The sequence below is a fragment of the Pagrus pagrus genome (assembly GCF_965226575.1).
Source record: "Pagrus pagrus genome assembly, chromosome: 6".
NCBI lineage: Eukaryota > Metazoa > Chordata > Actinopteri > Spariformes > Sparidae > Pagrus > Pagrus pagrus.
Window position 1 is genome coordinate 17,592,824 of NC_140190.1, and position 15,551 is coordinate 17,608,374.

The 15,551-nt window shown below is 42.5% G+C and overlaps 1 protein-coding gene across 3 annotated transcripts in view; it reads left to right on the forward strand.

Moving 5' to 3' along the window:
* ttll7 (tubulin tyrosine ligase-like family, member 7) overlaps nt 1–15,551 on the forward strand; it is a 78,022-nt gene that overhangs the window by 13,535 nt on the left and 48,936 nt on the right. For all 3 annotated transcript variants that reach the window (XM_084355779.1, XM_084355780.1, XM_084355781.1), the window contains exons 5-9: nt 68–135; nt 423–581; nt 4,459–4,675; nt 7,165–7,329; nt 12,427–12,585. In XM_084355779.1, coding sequence (XP_084211905.1) covers nt 68–135; nt 423–581; nt 4,459–4,675; nt 7,165–7,329; nt 12,427–12,585 — 768 coding nt within the window. The remainder of the gene's footprint in view (nt 1–67; nt 136–422; nt 582–4,458; nt 4,676–7,164; nt 7,330–12,426; nt 12,586–15,551) is intronic.

A 15,551-nucleotide genomic window follows, 5' to 3' on the forward strand; every position in this document is an offset into this window, starting at 1 on the left:
GGTGGGGGTGGAATTGAGTGGCGTAATGACCATAACAACATTATTATGTCTGCCTGTCCCTCTGCAGAGAATTAACCATTTCCCCGGCATGGGCGAAATCTGCCGCAAAGACTGCCTCGCAAGAAACATGTCCAAGTAAGTATTCTCACTTTAAACACACGACGACAGCACTTTGGTTCAGTTGCAGATGTGCAAAAACAAGAGTATTTCAAAGCTGAGTTTTCAGCCAGCTAGTGCTTTAAGAAGTTACAGCTGAGTACTTGTAGCCAAAAAAGTAGAAGAAACTGCTGTAAAAGCACAAAATTAATTTTTACTCTAATAGAAATGCAAAAGTACAACAGTCGATGATGACAACAGACGATTCTAAAAGTGTAAAATGTTGTCAAGTTACCCCCACACAATCTGTTTCTTTGTTTCTCCAGAATGATCAAGTGCCAGCCTCAAGAGTACAGCTTCATACCCAAAACCTGGATCTTCCCTGCCGAGTACACTCAGTTCCAGAACTACGTCAAGGAGCTACGCAGGAAACGCAAGCAGAAAACCTTTATCGTCAAACCCGCCAATGGAGCCATGGGTCATGGGTAGGTCAGAGGCTGGCAAGTGCCCCAAGCCAATCTAACACACCCACTGTAGGAGGGAGCCAGGGCAGGAAAGAGAAGGAGAGAGTGGCTAAAGCAGAGGATAGAAAGCAAGAGAGTGAGCAAGTGGAGGAGGAAATTAGAAGTAGAGCAAGTAGAGGACGAGCACAACAAAACAAGGCAATGAGAGTTTGTGACCCTGACATGGGTGTCTATGGAAATAGCATTATGGCTGGGACCAGACTGAGTATTTGAGCTGAGAGGGTGTAGTGAATCTCATTGTTGGCCTCATTGTCCTCGATGGTCACACTCTCCATAAATCAGAGGTTATCGCTACCAGTGGAGGACACACACACACACACACACAAACGTGCGATCCCTGGCAGTTACTGTAGTTCCTTCCCTGAAGGTCTCTGCATGTGATTATTGGATTCCTTTATGAGGCACCATCAGCAGAGACCAGTCAGACTAGAAAATGGACCAAGATGGCTGCTGCAGGGGGACTCTGTCTCTCAATAGCATCTCTTTATCAAGAGATGAGCAGGCTGTGGTACCTGAATGCATATTTCATAGTTGCAGTCTATTTGATTGAGAGCCCATCTCAGGTTGTGATGTCACATTTTTTATGGTATGTTTCACTACCATTACAGTTGCAGTCATGAAGTATTTGGAAATTTCTTTTTTCCGAACTGAAAGGATTGTGACTTGGTCTTTGTACTCCTGCACTTTTTTGAGTCTGTAGTGATCAGTGTTCTGTTTTGAATTATATGTTAATGTGCTACCAATATTCTGTCCCTGTGATGTGTGAAAGTAGGTGTGGACAAAACATTGCAAACCAAAATTTACCAGAGTTGAACTGAATGACACAGTGTTGAACATAATAACCTGGTTTAGTGTGGGGATGGTATTGATTTCAAAGCCTCTTTGCTTTGAGAGCAGCCAGCTGACCTGATTTGGTCATCTAGTAAGAGTGCTGCTGGCTTTAGGAGGAGGTCCAGGTGAGTGGGAGGAGATCCTGGGGCAGAGCCATGACACCCTGGAAGAATGACATCTCCTTCCCAGCAGGAGTTGATGGGAATTAGGAAGCTCCCTGGGGATATTTGGGCTTTTCTACTCTTTTGCCATCACAACACTAACCAGGACAAGTGCCTTAAAAAACTAGATGGATGCAACAATTCAATTAATATTCAAGAAGTGGTGAAGAACAAGTATCCTAAATCGTTTTCTAAAATAATCTCAGGAATTTATTCTAATGTTCTATGTATGAGCCCAACCAACTCATTTGGCATTCAAAACAGAATTCTCTTGATCTATGATGTGATCTTTGTGCAGGTCAATGATAAGACTAAAATAAAGTGAGAATGTAAAGTTCAAAGATTCAAGTGTGGTTGGTTTTGCGAATGATTCTGTTTCATAAGCTAAAAGATGAACTAAAAGACAGGTCAAACTGTGAATATTATGATTCGTCTAAAATACAGGGCCTTCTAAAAGACTTTGTTTTTGCTTTCCACATAACTCTCTTGAGCACTTCAAAATATGTTAAAACTTCTAATCTTGTATTAATTATTCTTTTTGCTTCTTGCTTTTGAAAACGTGATCTCTGAAGTGCATGTATGAAGAAAAACTTTGGAGTGCATTCATCACTGGCACCAATAGGTGGGGATATTGAAGTACAAATAGCTCAGTGTGCTTCACCTCTCCCTCAAATTCTCTTTGAATTTGTCCTTTCTGGTATAATGTGAGCATTACTTATAACTCCGTGCTGCACTAAGCCCTTATTTATTAAAGAATAAAAGGCAGCAAAGGCTGAATTATTGCAATACATTAAGAATATGAAAGATGATGAGTTTAGCTCGTCCACTCAACGGCGGGCGGCTCACAAGATTAGATTTTTCTCTATTTTTTTGTGCGTGGTGTGACGCGGCAGGAAATTAAGTTATATCTACCCCGTGTAATTTATTTTTCCGTCGGCCAACTAAATGAAGTTATTGTTTGTGTCTGAAGCTCAGCTTGTTATAAGGGAAACAAAATAAAAGCGCGTGCCGGGCTTAAAAAGGCGAGATCCCCCTCCGGTGCCAAATTAAATAGGCAGGGGAGAGTGGGCCGTGATTATCTGACACCACAGCTCATCAATCATGTCGTCTTCTCCTCAGCTTCTCCTCCTCGACTAACTAACACCGTTAACCCTGTCCTCATCATTCAGCTTGCTGTCTGCCTGTTAGGAGGGCCCCTCACATCGTCGGTCAAGCTCCTGTCAACTTCTCCCTGTTTTCTTCTGTTCAAATACTGTGATAAGCAGGCCAAAGAGGTGCTCGTCTATGAATACCGCAGTATTTTGTGTTGCCAGGAGCTCATGGTGATAGATAAATCAACAACTACATCATACTAAAGCAGATCTACAAACCACTGAAGGAACTAGGACCTTATTTCATCATAACTTGAAAGGCAGTAAATGGATCCCCGTCTATGTTCACACTTTAAGCTCATCAACAATGCGCTCACGTTTTTGCTTCTCAGTTAAGCGATAACTAATAAAACAAAAACTAATAAAACTAAATATACTGCACTGCTCCCAAGATACTGTATGTTATGGCTGTGATTATAGAAGCCACAAAGCAGAACGATGTTTGCCCTCTGGTGGCTTGGTGCCACAATATCTCAATACCTCAAACTGTACTTTGTGAACAGTCAAGTCTTAACATCCCAGCCAAGTATTTTGTTTGTGTTTGTGGTGTGCCTGCTCACATGTGTATAACAAGGCCTTCCAGCCTGTACATGTAAGCAATTTAAGCAAAGTCTGCCCTAACTATGAGTGATGGTGATATAGGTCAGTCCTGATGCTTGAACATAGTGGGAGATTGTTTAACAATGACCCCTCACCCTCACTACTCACGAGCATACACCCACACACTTTCACATTCACAGCGTTTTGAAAGTATTGCCCCTCACCCTTGTGTGCGCGGCCACATGGACGCACACAAACTAACACAAGTCATTCTTGAATCCAGCTAGCAATGGCCTGCGTATTGCAAGGTCTGAGTGCCAGTGACATGAGACCAAAGCAAATGAATTAGAGTGAAGGCTGAAACGGAGGACAACGTCTGCTCCTATTAACCTGCGCACAGCTAAAAGACCCTGCTGCAGCATTTGATGTACTGTGCTGTTCAGACAGAGCAGAGTTGGACTTCAGAAAATCACAATGTTCTCCAGATGCTCGCACAGTTTTTTCCAGACAAAACAGTGTTTGTGCTGAACATGTCAATTTTTTGTACGTTTATTTTCCAACTGTTTTATTTAGATGGCCGGGTAATGAGCAGACTAACAAAGTTTCTAGATCGTTCGATGCACCACAGAGCCAAACAGCTTGTCCTGCTTAAACTAGACCTGAGGCAGACTGAGTACGCTAATTTATATACAATTTCAGGGAAGGTTCTGGAGCATTGGAAGGTCACACGAATACCGTCAGGGCACTGTGGCTCTGACCCTTTCACTCCTAAGGGTCTTCAATGTAAATGTACGATCCGTTGCTTTGAGAAACAGAAAAACAAAACTTAATCTTGCGCTGTGAAGATTGAAGGTATCAGCATAAGAGACAGATGTGGCACCCCAGAAATATGCCCCCAACTTTTCCGAGTGACTTCGAAATGAAATATTGTGTTGAAACACATAAAATCTGTATATTGTTTGGCTGAAATTTTTGTGCTTCAACACGTATATAAAGACAGTGCCAGTGTCATCAGTCATGTTCACGGTCCCTGCTATGCTCCCATCTATCATTTTTTTAATTATCTTTTTTGTCTTTACCATGCCATATTTTATTATGCTGGTGACGACACCCCAATTTCCCCCCCGAGGATTAATAAAGTTTCTGTCTATCCAGGATCTCGCTTATCCGTAACTGTGAGAAGCTGCCAGCCCAGGAGCACTTTATCGTTCAGGAGTACCTGGACAAGCCCTTTCTGATGGAGGGCTACAAGTTTGACCTGCGCATCTACATCCTTGTCACTTCCTGCGACCCACTTCGCATTTTTCTCTACAATGATGGCCTGGTTCGCATGGGCACGGAGAAGTACCATGCACCCAGTGAGGCAAACCTGGTGAGTATGAACAAAAATGATAATAGCCTTTATTTGTGTAGCAGTTTTCATAGCAGAGAGTGCGTCACACAGAGCTGCACTTATCTTTCTTGGTCTGCTCCCACACTACCTTTGTATCTTTATCATGCAGAAAAGTGCCGGACAGTAGTCTGCGTCTTGTGTCCTAAATGCCTCGGTGGAAATTGGAAAAAAGGGTGTTTATGTATTCAGCACCCTCGGCATAGAATTATGCTGCAGAATGACTTGAAACTCAAACAGTTAATCTCATTAAATGCTTTCAAATCCAAAATGAAAGCATTAGAGGCAGATCCCTCAGGATGTCAATGTTTTAATTTACCTGGTTACAAAATTGACTCTTAGAAATTTCTCTTTTGAAATGCGAGTTCCCTCTGCTTGTTTATTGTTTTTTGTCTCCTTTTGTGTTTTCTGTCTGTAACTATGTGTGTGTTTTAGTTTTGCTGTTGACTGTCTAGGCCAGGTATGCCTGAAAAAGAGATTCTTTATCTCAATGTGACTCTCCTCATGAAATAAAGGATAAAAAAAATACACTTGGAAACACACACACACGGTCGAAGACGCATACTCTGTACGTGCTAACTATATGCATCTTTATCTGTGTACCATCTGTGCACAAGGCCAGTCTGATGTTTTTTAGACATACACGAAAATAGATTTACTTTAGAAAGTACAGTACTTTGTGTGTGGCCAATAGGGTGAGTGGGAAAACGCATTACCGACAGAAAGTAGAAGTAGATTCACATAAAAATGTATTTGCCACACAGGAAACAGGACTCTTGGGCTTGTGCTAATCACCAAAATAAAACTGGACACACAAACAGGGAAAACACACCGTAATCTTCGCATGATTACCAAAACATGCTTGTACTTGTATAAACAATCAACATTGCCCAAATGCTGACAACTGTAAGGCTGATATTGTTCTTAAACACACACAAACACACACGAACACACACAGAATGTGCAGGCATACTGTATGAACACAGCTGAGCTTAAATGTCCACATGCCAGATGTCTCCTGTAATATCAAGCCGCTCATATTTGCCTTGAGGTTCAGCACCTGCTGAAGCACAGTCTGTTGCAGATGATGGGGTGTACACACACACACACACACACACACACACACACACACACACAACCACACACACACACACACACACACACACACACACACACACACAAAGCTTCCCATCAAGCATGATGCTTATCTAGAATATGAACACACGCACACACATAGACACACTGGACCCATCCTGTGACACAAGTGTGTATTGTCTTACCAAGTCTGTGACACATGATGGAGTGAGTCATGCCATGCAGATGGATGTTCAATCCCACAGAGAGTGGCTCCCAGACATCAGGGGCTGGTGTGGCCTGCAGCAACAGTGTTATTACCATGCAGGTTACGGACAAGGATGTATTGTCTTAAACTGTGAGGGATAGTGTTCAAAGAGAAGGATACAACAAGGGTTACACAATGGCTAGTTATAGTCACTCGATGATGCATTTTATCAATGCACTGTGGCAACTGTAGGGCACTGTGGCTCTGACAACTCTTATCACTGACGCTTGAGATGTTCTATCGTTGTGAGCTTAATTATCAATCATCATCTAAGAACCATTTTTAAGATAAAGCGAGAACAGCTCTTCACTTTCTTTGCTGCTCCATTTATTACCCTCTTCAGTTGTTGTCAGGGGACTAGTTTGTGATGTTTTTGCTTTTTCCTTTATTCTTGCCTTCCCGTATTACTTTGGAGAAAATGCTTTACATTAAAAACTGCTCTGTGATGATAAAAGCATGAACACCCTTGAGGACGGTCTGTGCTGTGATGATTATCATCGCTGACAAAGGTGTAATAACACTGATGAACCAAGCACAATCACAGGTATCGCAAGTAGTTAAATACAATATACAGTATGTACACGTTGTTTTAAAAGAATATCTCATTCTATCTACTGTAGCACTGTCATCCCCCTTGCTTGTAATAGATTGTGGTTGTACTGGGCAACTCTGTACTGAGGTTTGAATGCCTCTAAGTTGGAGTAGGAAGCAGGTGAAAGGGAGCTTAATTTCTTCGTCATCTCAGTAAATAAAGGAATTCAGTGTGAAGAGGAAGAGAATGATTTTTATGCAACAACAAACAAAACATGCCATCTGGTGCAAATATGATCTGCTGTTGCCATGACATTAGATTTTTAATGTTGTCAGAGCTCACAAAGTTAAGTTGTTTTACAAGTACACCACAGACCTTTCACTCTTGGTCTACTACATCCAGCCAAACAGAGATCAGATATTCTGTGTTTATCAGTATTAAAGAAAATGACAATGTGTAGTGACTTAAAAAATCATGCCGATCCGTGTTCCTGTGTTAGACCTATCCCATGTTGTACTCCTATCAAATCAAATAAAGGTAGAAATTGTTGGCGTGAACATGCGTACGTTAATGTCATGCTTTCTCTCGTCTCCACAGAGCCAGCTCTACATGCATCTGACTAACTATTCAGTCAACAAACACAACGAGAACTTTGAGCGAGACGAGACAGTTGACAAAGGCAGCAAGAGGTCCATCAGTTGGTTCACCGAGTTCCTCCGCATCAACGACTACGATGTGGCCAAATTCTGGGGAGATGTCTCGGTACGTGGGTAGCCGTCCACCCAAACAGACACAAACACAGTTACATATCGTGGCAGATGTACACTTCCACCAAAGCAAGGATGTGCATTAAGATGGCAAAACACGCCACAAATGCAAGCAACACATGCATTCACCTGTCAGTGTAATCTGTAACTCGTATATATCGTATCTGTTACGACACCTTTCTTTTCTGCCCATTTCTTTAGCTCTGGTTAATGTTCTATTTCTATTCCTGTTTTCTATTTCATTCTTGACCTCTACTTTTTGTCCCCCTGTCCGCAGTCATTTGGGTTGTATGGTCCCTTAGTGCTTGTTCACTGTTTTACTGTCTGTTCTCATGCTACCAGCATTCAACCTCAAAATCAAATCCCATTGGTTATTATACTCTCCTCAAGGCAATCTTTGATTTCCTCTTCTTTCCATCAGGGTTTCACTTTTCTTTATGCTCGTGTTAAACAAAGTGTCTTTGACTTGTAGGCACTGTGGCCAGTGCTTTACTTGTTTTGTTAAATTCTTGTTTTAGTAATGTTTCTTTTTCTTTACTCCTCTTTTAACGGTCTTGTGTAATCTCTACATGTGCTTCATTTTGACAAAAGCATTAAAGTTCTGGTTCTTGTTTCTTTTCCTCTCATCTTTCTTGTCCCTCTGTGCCACACTAGAGTGTCGCCCTCTGACTCAGCCCGGCCGTCCTCCTCCTCTCTCGCTCTCTCACCATTTTTTTTTTCTCCCATGCTCTTTCTTCAGAAGTCGCACCACTTTGGTGTTAGTGCTGTCCGTTCGCACTCCTCGCACGCTGGGTTTTGTTTCAACTCTGTATTTATGCTCTCCACTCGCTCTCCTCTCTCTTTCTCTTTTCATCTCTCCTCTTACATTTTGTTCCCATACAGACCTAGCGGGCTGCCCTGACTCCTCCCGCCAACGGTCATGGTCAGAGAGTCAGAGAGTTTGTTTGCCAAAAGATTGTCTGTGGGGGTTAAGACTATGGTGTTTTTTTTTCATGTGAAACACTGACATCCCTTTCATATTGAGGTACCATTGATGTGCTACATGAGGCAAAGTGTCCAAGGTTTGACCAGCAAGCTTTTTTATGTGGATGTAATTTTGAGAGCAGTGTCTGACTACAAATGGGCTAGTTATGGAGTCCAGGGCCAGACCACCATACCTTACTTGTCTCCTGCAGGGGTACTGTGTGGGGTTTGATGGGTGAGGGGAAGCTTTGTGCAGAGTGTGTGTCAGAGTGAGTCAGTACAATGAAATGGTTACACATTGTCCTCTCCAATGAGGGTGGCATTAATGCTCCTTTTCTGATCCATTAAGGCCTATTGATTTTTTTAGTGGACATTCAGAAACAATAAAGGATACAGTTAAAGCTTCAACAATTAATTGAATCATAGATTAGATGTGAACTATTAGGGATGGGTCAGGATTTTCGAATATGTGAATGGTAGTTTAGTTTGGAAAAAAATTTAATAGTTCATGCGACTATGGTTTTGTCTGAAAAAGTAAGTTTTCCATAGTTTTTTCCCTTGTTTTTACTGGTGCCTGGAAATAACGTGATACCACCAGGTGCTGTGTTATTACAGGCCTTGGTAGAACTGCGTCACTATTAGCAGGCTTTGGTAAAACGTGTGTAGCACAGTCTTTTCCACACAAGGTCAGTATAAGCCTGTGCCACTATATGCAACAGTACATACAAATAGCAGATCTTTGAATAACAGAATAATCGCAGAATAGTGTCTGGTGACTATCGAATAGCATTTTTGCTTGAAATGCCTAGCCCTGCTAACTATTAAATCAAACATCCAGCTATTTTGTTAATCGATTCATTGGTTTGAGTATTTTTTTAAGAAAAAAAAGGCCTTTTTTAATTTTTTATTCCAGCTTCTTAAATTAAAATATTTTCCAGTTTCTTTACTATTCTATGGTAGTCAACTGATATTTTTGGGTTTTAGACAAAACAAAGCATTAGAGGAAGACATCTTGGGCTTTGGGAAAAACTATTTCACCATTTTTTGACATTTGAGGGACCAAACAACCAATTGATCAGTTGAGAAGCTAATCGATAGATGAATCATAATCTTTAGTTACAGCCCTAGTTTGCAGCCATTCGAAAATAATATTTTGCAAGTGATCTCTGCGCCCTACAGTAAACATAGATAGCCATTCAAAATGCAGAGTTCTAGAAGAGTTCTTGTGCATACATTTTACTACACTTTACATTTTAGTAAAAGACATAAATCCTTAATTAATCCAGTTGATGCTTTTCAACTTCATACATGCTAGGATTAAAAGAAAAAAATGAAATGTCAGGATATTTTTGACCACATATCTCGATATCTATACTGCAACAATATTGTTGAGATGAATATTGGTACTTTCACAAAATACAATGATATTTTTGATAAATAATCATCAATAATGTGGATATGAAGACTAAGTGGGTAAGGCAAGTATTAGTACAAGTCGAACAGTCTGGTAAGTTCAGACCCCTTTTTCACATTTTGTTATGTTGCAGCCTTATGGTAAAATCATTTAAATTCATTTTTTTCCCTCATAAATCTACACTGAATACCCTTTTCCATTTTAATACATTTTAGCAAATGTTTTAAAAAGGAAAAACTGAAATATCACATTGACCTAAGTATTTAGACCCTTTACTCAGTACTTAGTTGAAGCACTTTTGGCAGCGATTACAGCATCAAGTCTTCTTGGGTATGACACGACAAGTTTTGTCAGGTTGGATGGGGACCGTCGGTGGACAGCCATTTTCAGGTCTCTCCAGAGATGTTCGATGGGGTTCAAGACAGGGCTCTGGCTGGGCCACTCAAGGACATTCACAGAGTTGTCCCGAAGCCACTCCTGTGTTGTCTTGGATGTGTACTTAGGGTCATTGTCCTATTGGAAGGTGAACCTTCGGCCCAGTCTGAGGTCCTGAGCACTGTGGACCAGGTTTTCATTAAGGATATCTCTGTACTTTGCTACGTTCAGCGTTCCCTTTCCCTTTCGCTGAAAAACACCACCAAAGCATGATACTACCACCACCATGCTTCATCGTTTGGATGGTACTGGGCGAGTGATGAGCGGTGCCTGGTTTCCTCCAGACATGACGCTTAGAATTGAGTCCAAAGAGTTCAATATTGGTTCATCAGACCAGAGAATCTTGTTTCTCACAGTCTCATTTTCTTTTAGGTGCTTTTTTGCAAACTTTCACTGAGGAGATGCTTCCATCTGGCCACTAGCCCAGATCGGTGGAGTGTTGCAGTGATAGTTGTCCTTCTGGAAGTTTCTCCCATCTCCACACAGGATCTCTGGACCTCAGCCAAGTGACCATCGGGTTCTTGGTAACCTCTCTTACCATGGCCCCATTCCCCCAATTGCTCAGTTTGGCCGGACGGCTAGCTCAGGGAAGAGTCCTGGTTGTTCCAAACTTCTTCCATTTAAGAATAATGGAGGTCACTGTGCTCTTGGGGACCTTCAATGCAGCAGAATTATTTTTTGTAGCCTTCCTCAGATCTGTGTCTCGACACAATCCTGTCTCTGAGCTCTGCAGGCAGTTCCTAAGACCTTATGGCTTGATTATTTGCTCTAATATGCATTGTCAGCTGTGAGACCTTATATAGACAGGTGTGTGATTTTCCAAATCATGTCCAATCAATGGAAATTACCACAGGTGGACTCCAGTCAAGGTGGAGAAACATCTCAAAGATGATCAGGAGAAATGGGAGGCACCTGAGCTAAATTTCAAGTGTCATAGCAAAGGGTCGAAATACTTATGTCAATGTGATATTTCAGTTTTTCCTTTTAAAAAAATATGCAAAAATTCTGTTTCCGCTTTGTCATTATGGTGTATTGAAGCTAGATTGATGAGGGGAAAAAAGGCTTAGCATAATGCTGCAGCATAACAAAATGTGAAAAAAGCGAAGGGGTCTGAATACTTTCTGAATGCGCTGTATATCATATTTATTGCCCAGCCCTACTTCAAATTTTACTTACTTTCTGTTTTATCTGTCACTTCAGCCAAGGAACCTACAGTTAAGAAAAAACCTCCCAGATATCTTGCTGTCTCTAGATTAAATAAATAAATTATACTTGCACACGTTAAAGTAACATACATGTTTGTGCAGGTGATTAGAAAAATAAAAGGATCAAAGGGGCTTTTAAAAAAAGCATTTAGGCCAACAAATCACAGGCGCACACATGCACAGTGCGAGGCAGTGGCCAGTGCTGGGGGCTCAGGATAAGGAGGGAAGTGATGGGGGCAGGGACAAACACACACACCCGCCAGTACTGGGGACTTCGGGCATAAACGGTGGGAGCAGGTGTTTATGCTGGGCAGCCTGTGGGTCAGACTGGTGGATGGACAGACAGATGGATGGAGGTGTGTGAGCGACAGACAGATAGGAAAAGAGGAGGGGGGCTGCTGCCTTATCAGGCCAGGGCCAGACCACCAAACCCCTCTCCTGCACCCAGCAGTCAGACAGGACTGAGCAAACTGCAGGCCAGCAGCACCGCGTGGGGCTTGAATGGTGAGGGGAAGCTTTTTGCACGGTGTGTGTGTGTGTGTGTGTGTGTGTGTGTGTGTGTGTGTCAGAGTGAGCATGTTTACTGCAGCTGCACAGTGGGAGTTAGCAAGCAGGCAGGCAGGTAGCAGCCAGCAAACATACGTGCAAACACACACGGACACAGGTTGAGAGCCACTACCCGCACAAATGGACCACCACCAACACTGGTGAAAATTCAAAAGGCTCTGTGCCAGTAACACTTTGTGTTTCTCCTCGGTTTTTAAACTGTATATTGGAGGAGAATACAGGAGAGGATCAAAGAGAATACAGGAGAGGATCAAACTGGGTTGTAGTCCTACCTCTTTAAAGCAGGTCTGTAGGTTTCAGGTCTAGTATGTATGTGTCGTGATTACTCCATTGTCAGAGTTTTAAAACCTGCAATTAAAGCGGGACTACTAATTGCACCATTTTTAGTTTAAGAAACCTTCATGCAGCTGCTGTAAAAACATCAGCCTGTGGCTTTTTAGGATAGGTTCTGACAACTTGATCATTCTCTCTCTTTCTTTTTTGTGTTTGTGTATGTGCGACCTGCCAGGAGCTGGTGGTGAAGACGTTAATTGTGGCTGAGCCTCATGTGCTGCACGCCTATCGCATGTGTCGCCCCGGCCAGCCACCAGGGAGCGACAGCGTCTGCTTTGAGGTCCTGGGCTTCGACATCATCCTGGACCGCAAACTCAAACCCTGGCTACTGGAGGTACAACTCTGTGTGTGTGTGTGTGTGTGTGTGTGTGTGAGAAACAGTTTTTCCATGTCATCGCTACTTGTTTTTTAAATTTTTTATTACATTTTATGATGTAAATAATTGCTTTTTACTAATTTAGGATTTTTCAATTCTAGAATTGGGTCATTGTCCTGTCTAGAATGCATTTTCAATTATTATTTTTACGTTGTATATTATGCAAATCTTACTAATGTTAAATTCAAAACATAATGAAAATAATTTAAGGAACAGTGGGAGACTTAATTCTGTGGAATTTGTGTGTGTGTGTGTGTGTGTGTGTGTGTGTGTGTGTGTGTGTGTGTGTGTGTGTGTGTGTGTGTTTGTGTCAGAAAGCGGAAGGCTGCAGTCTGTGGAGTCTCACCTGTCTATGCTGCTACCAAAGTGACAGTGGCTCCTAGACTGAAGTAATGTGGCATCAGCAGGAGACAGGCAGACATTGCCCCACACTGACAGAAAGCATAAATACACACTGATTTTGCTTACACACACTCGTCCCTGGTGCACAGACACACACACAAACATCCATGCGGTCTTGAGTATGTATTTATGCATCCCAACACAAGGAGCGACACATTCCCATGTAAAATGAAAGGGTCGTACACAACCGCAAACACTCACGCACAATTACATGCATGTGTGCATTCACACACCCACGCCTGCACACAAAGCAGCATATATGACAAGACAAAGACGTCTTTTCCTCGTACAAAGGCGCGCACACACCCACACACACATGCAGGCTCTAAAAATATAGGTCAGGATGGCAGGTTGACTAGCAAGACACCCGCCCCTCATTCTCCCAGTGTCAGTCTCTCAAGTGTCAGTCATTCAGGAGATGGATTCGAGTTCAGATTCCACTCCAGGATTTCAGTCTCACCGTTCTGATGTCAGCCAGTCAGTTAAAGCGTGACCTAAATCCTTTAACCCAAAGTGGCTGCGCGCCTTTTCCCCCCCTCTCCCACAAATTGACTCAAGGATGGGAAATGCCTCTGGGATAATTGTTTGTTTTCCCCCATCATGCCAACCCAAAATAAACCTTGCGATTTACAATAGCGTTTGATTTGGAGAAAAAAAAAGTGACATTTTATAGTTGGTTGGTGTTTTTCAGAAGAGTCATCGCGGAATTAGGGTGTTATAATTACCCTACCTGCCTCTTTTTGTGTGGTTGAGCAGTAGCACTATATGACAAAAGGATGTACAAGAGAGAGCAAGAGGATGGTGTTCCTTTTGACTGCTGGTGCACTTTATGTATGTGTGCATTTTGTGTGTGTGTGCGTGTGTGTGTGTGCGTGTGTGTGTGTAAATGTGTATGAGACATGGCAAACAGCCGTGAATGCAGTTGTTCCACTCCAGCAGTAATGATCCCCCCTGTGCTACTAGCAGCTCTCTATAACTCTCATCAATTAACATCCCACGCACACACACACACTCACACACACACAACCCTGCTTCTCTTTCACGCAACATTTACAGCAACAATCATTTATTTCCAAAATTCAACTGATTAGTCAGGGGATAGTTGCAAGCATAGAGACCCCTTCTCAAACCCTCACTGCGTACGCTGTCAGGCCTGAAAATAACTTTATTACCACTTTTTAGCCCGTCGACGTTCATTCCTATTCAGCAGGGACGAAACAAGCAGCCGGCCCCATCGGCTGCTTTCCACAAACGGTACCTGATGGCAAGCCCTCAGGTCCAAATTAAAATTTTCAGCAGATCACTTTGTAACATTTTGTGGCAAATTGAATCTATTTCACCCCATTTCACCATTTTTTCATTTTCGCCACCTCCCCTCAAGTCATAAAACAGTAAAAATTGTGTCAGGAATTGAAACAATATCTAGGTCTTCCAGGTTTTTTTTCTTTTTTTTCCTAATTTGTGGACTCTCAGGTTTCCTCGTTGGTGTCACTGTGAATTACGTGTGCCACGCCTCGTTGGTACTTTACCCAGACTGCTGTTCCGACACTGTCTTCCTGTCTTACTCTTTAAAACGTCAAAGTTGGTTGTAGGACATGCAAACTCGCCGCCAGGAAATGAGAGTTCAACCTGTGTAAACTCAAAGCCAGTCGGGTACCTGAAAGCTAGATGGTATCATATATAAGGAACTGTCAAATGACATTAGTCCTGCCCTTTGTATTTGTGTTTTTGTCTGCTGTGCGTAGGAGGCTTGGGAGGGAAAAGGAACATGATTGCCTCTTGTATCCTCCAATTACAGCTCCAGAATACAGTCACTGTTTTTTTTTATTTTTTATTCAAGATAGTGCAACTCCAAACTCCTGTGATTAGAGGACACGTCCGCCTCTATCTTGCCTTTGCAAGAAAACCCCTGTGCAAGGTACAATACGCTGGCTCTTTGAAAGCAGACAAGCTCAAAGAGAAATCATTGCAAATATACTGATAACGAATTCAGATACTCAAGAGGAACAACCCACAGACCAGCGCACACCTGCTAAATAGCTTGTCACAAGGGTGAAAACAGAGAAGGCAGGAGTGATGCTTCTCAAACCAAGGCCAGGCATAAAACAGGCGCTTTGTGCTCACAGCAAGTATCGAAAGGGGAGAAGAGAGGGTAAAAAGAGTGAGAGAGAGACAGGCTTTTGTGTGATCCTTATCTTAATTCAGCAGGGTTTTCAACACAAGTTTTACCTCCTATTGACATTCAAAACATCAGCGCTACATGGGCGCACACACATACACACACTTGCTCAAATGGCGTAACCCGAGACGTTCACTTTCATTAAACCAGCCCAGACAGCATCTGTGTCTCGTATAGGAAAGGCGTTTCATTGAGCCGTGATCTTAGCTTCACGCAGGCACACACACGAGCGCCACACACGAACGCACACACACACACACACACACACACACACACACACACACACACACACACACACACACACACACACACACACAGTACATATTCACACACACAGCCTGCT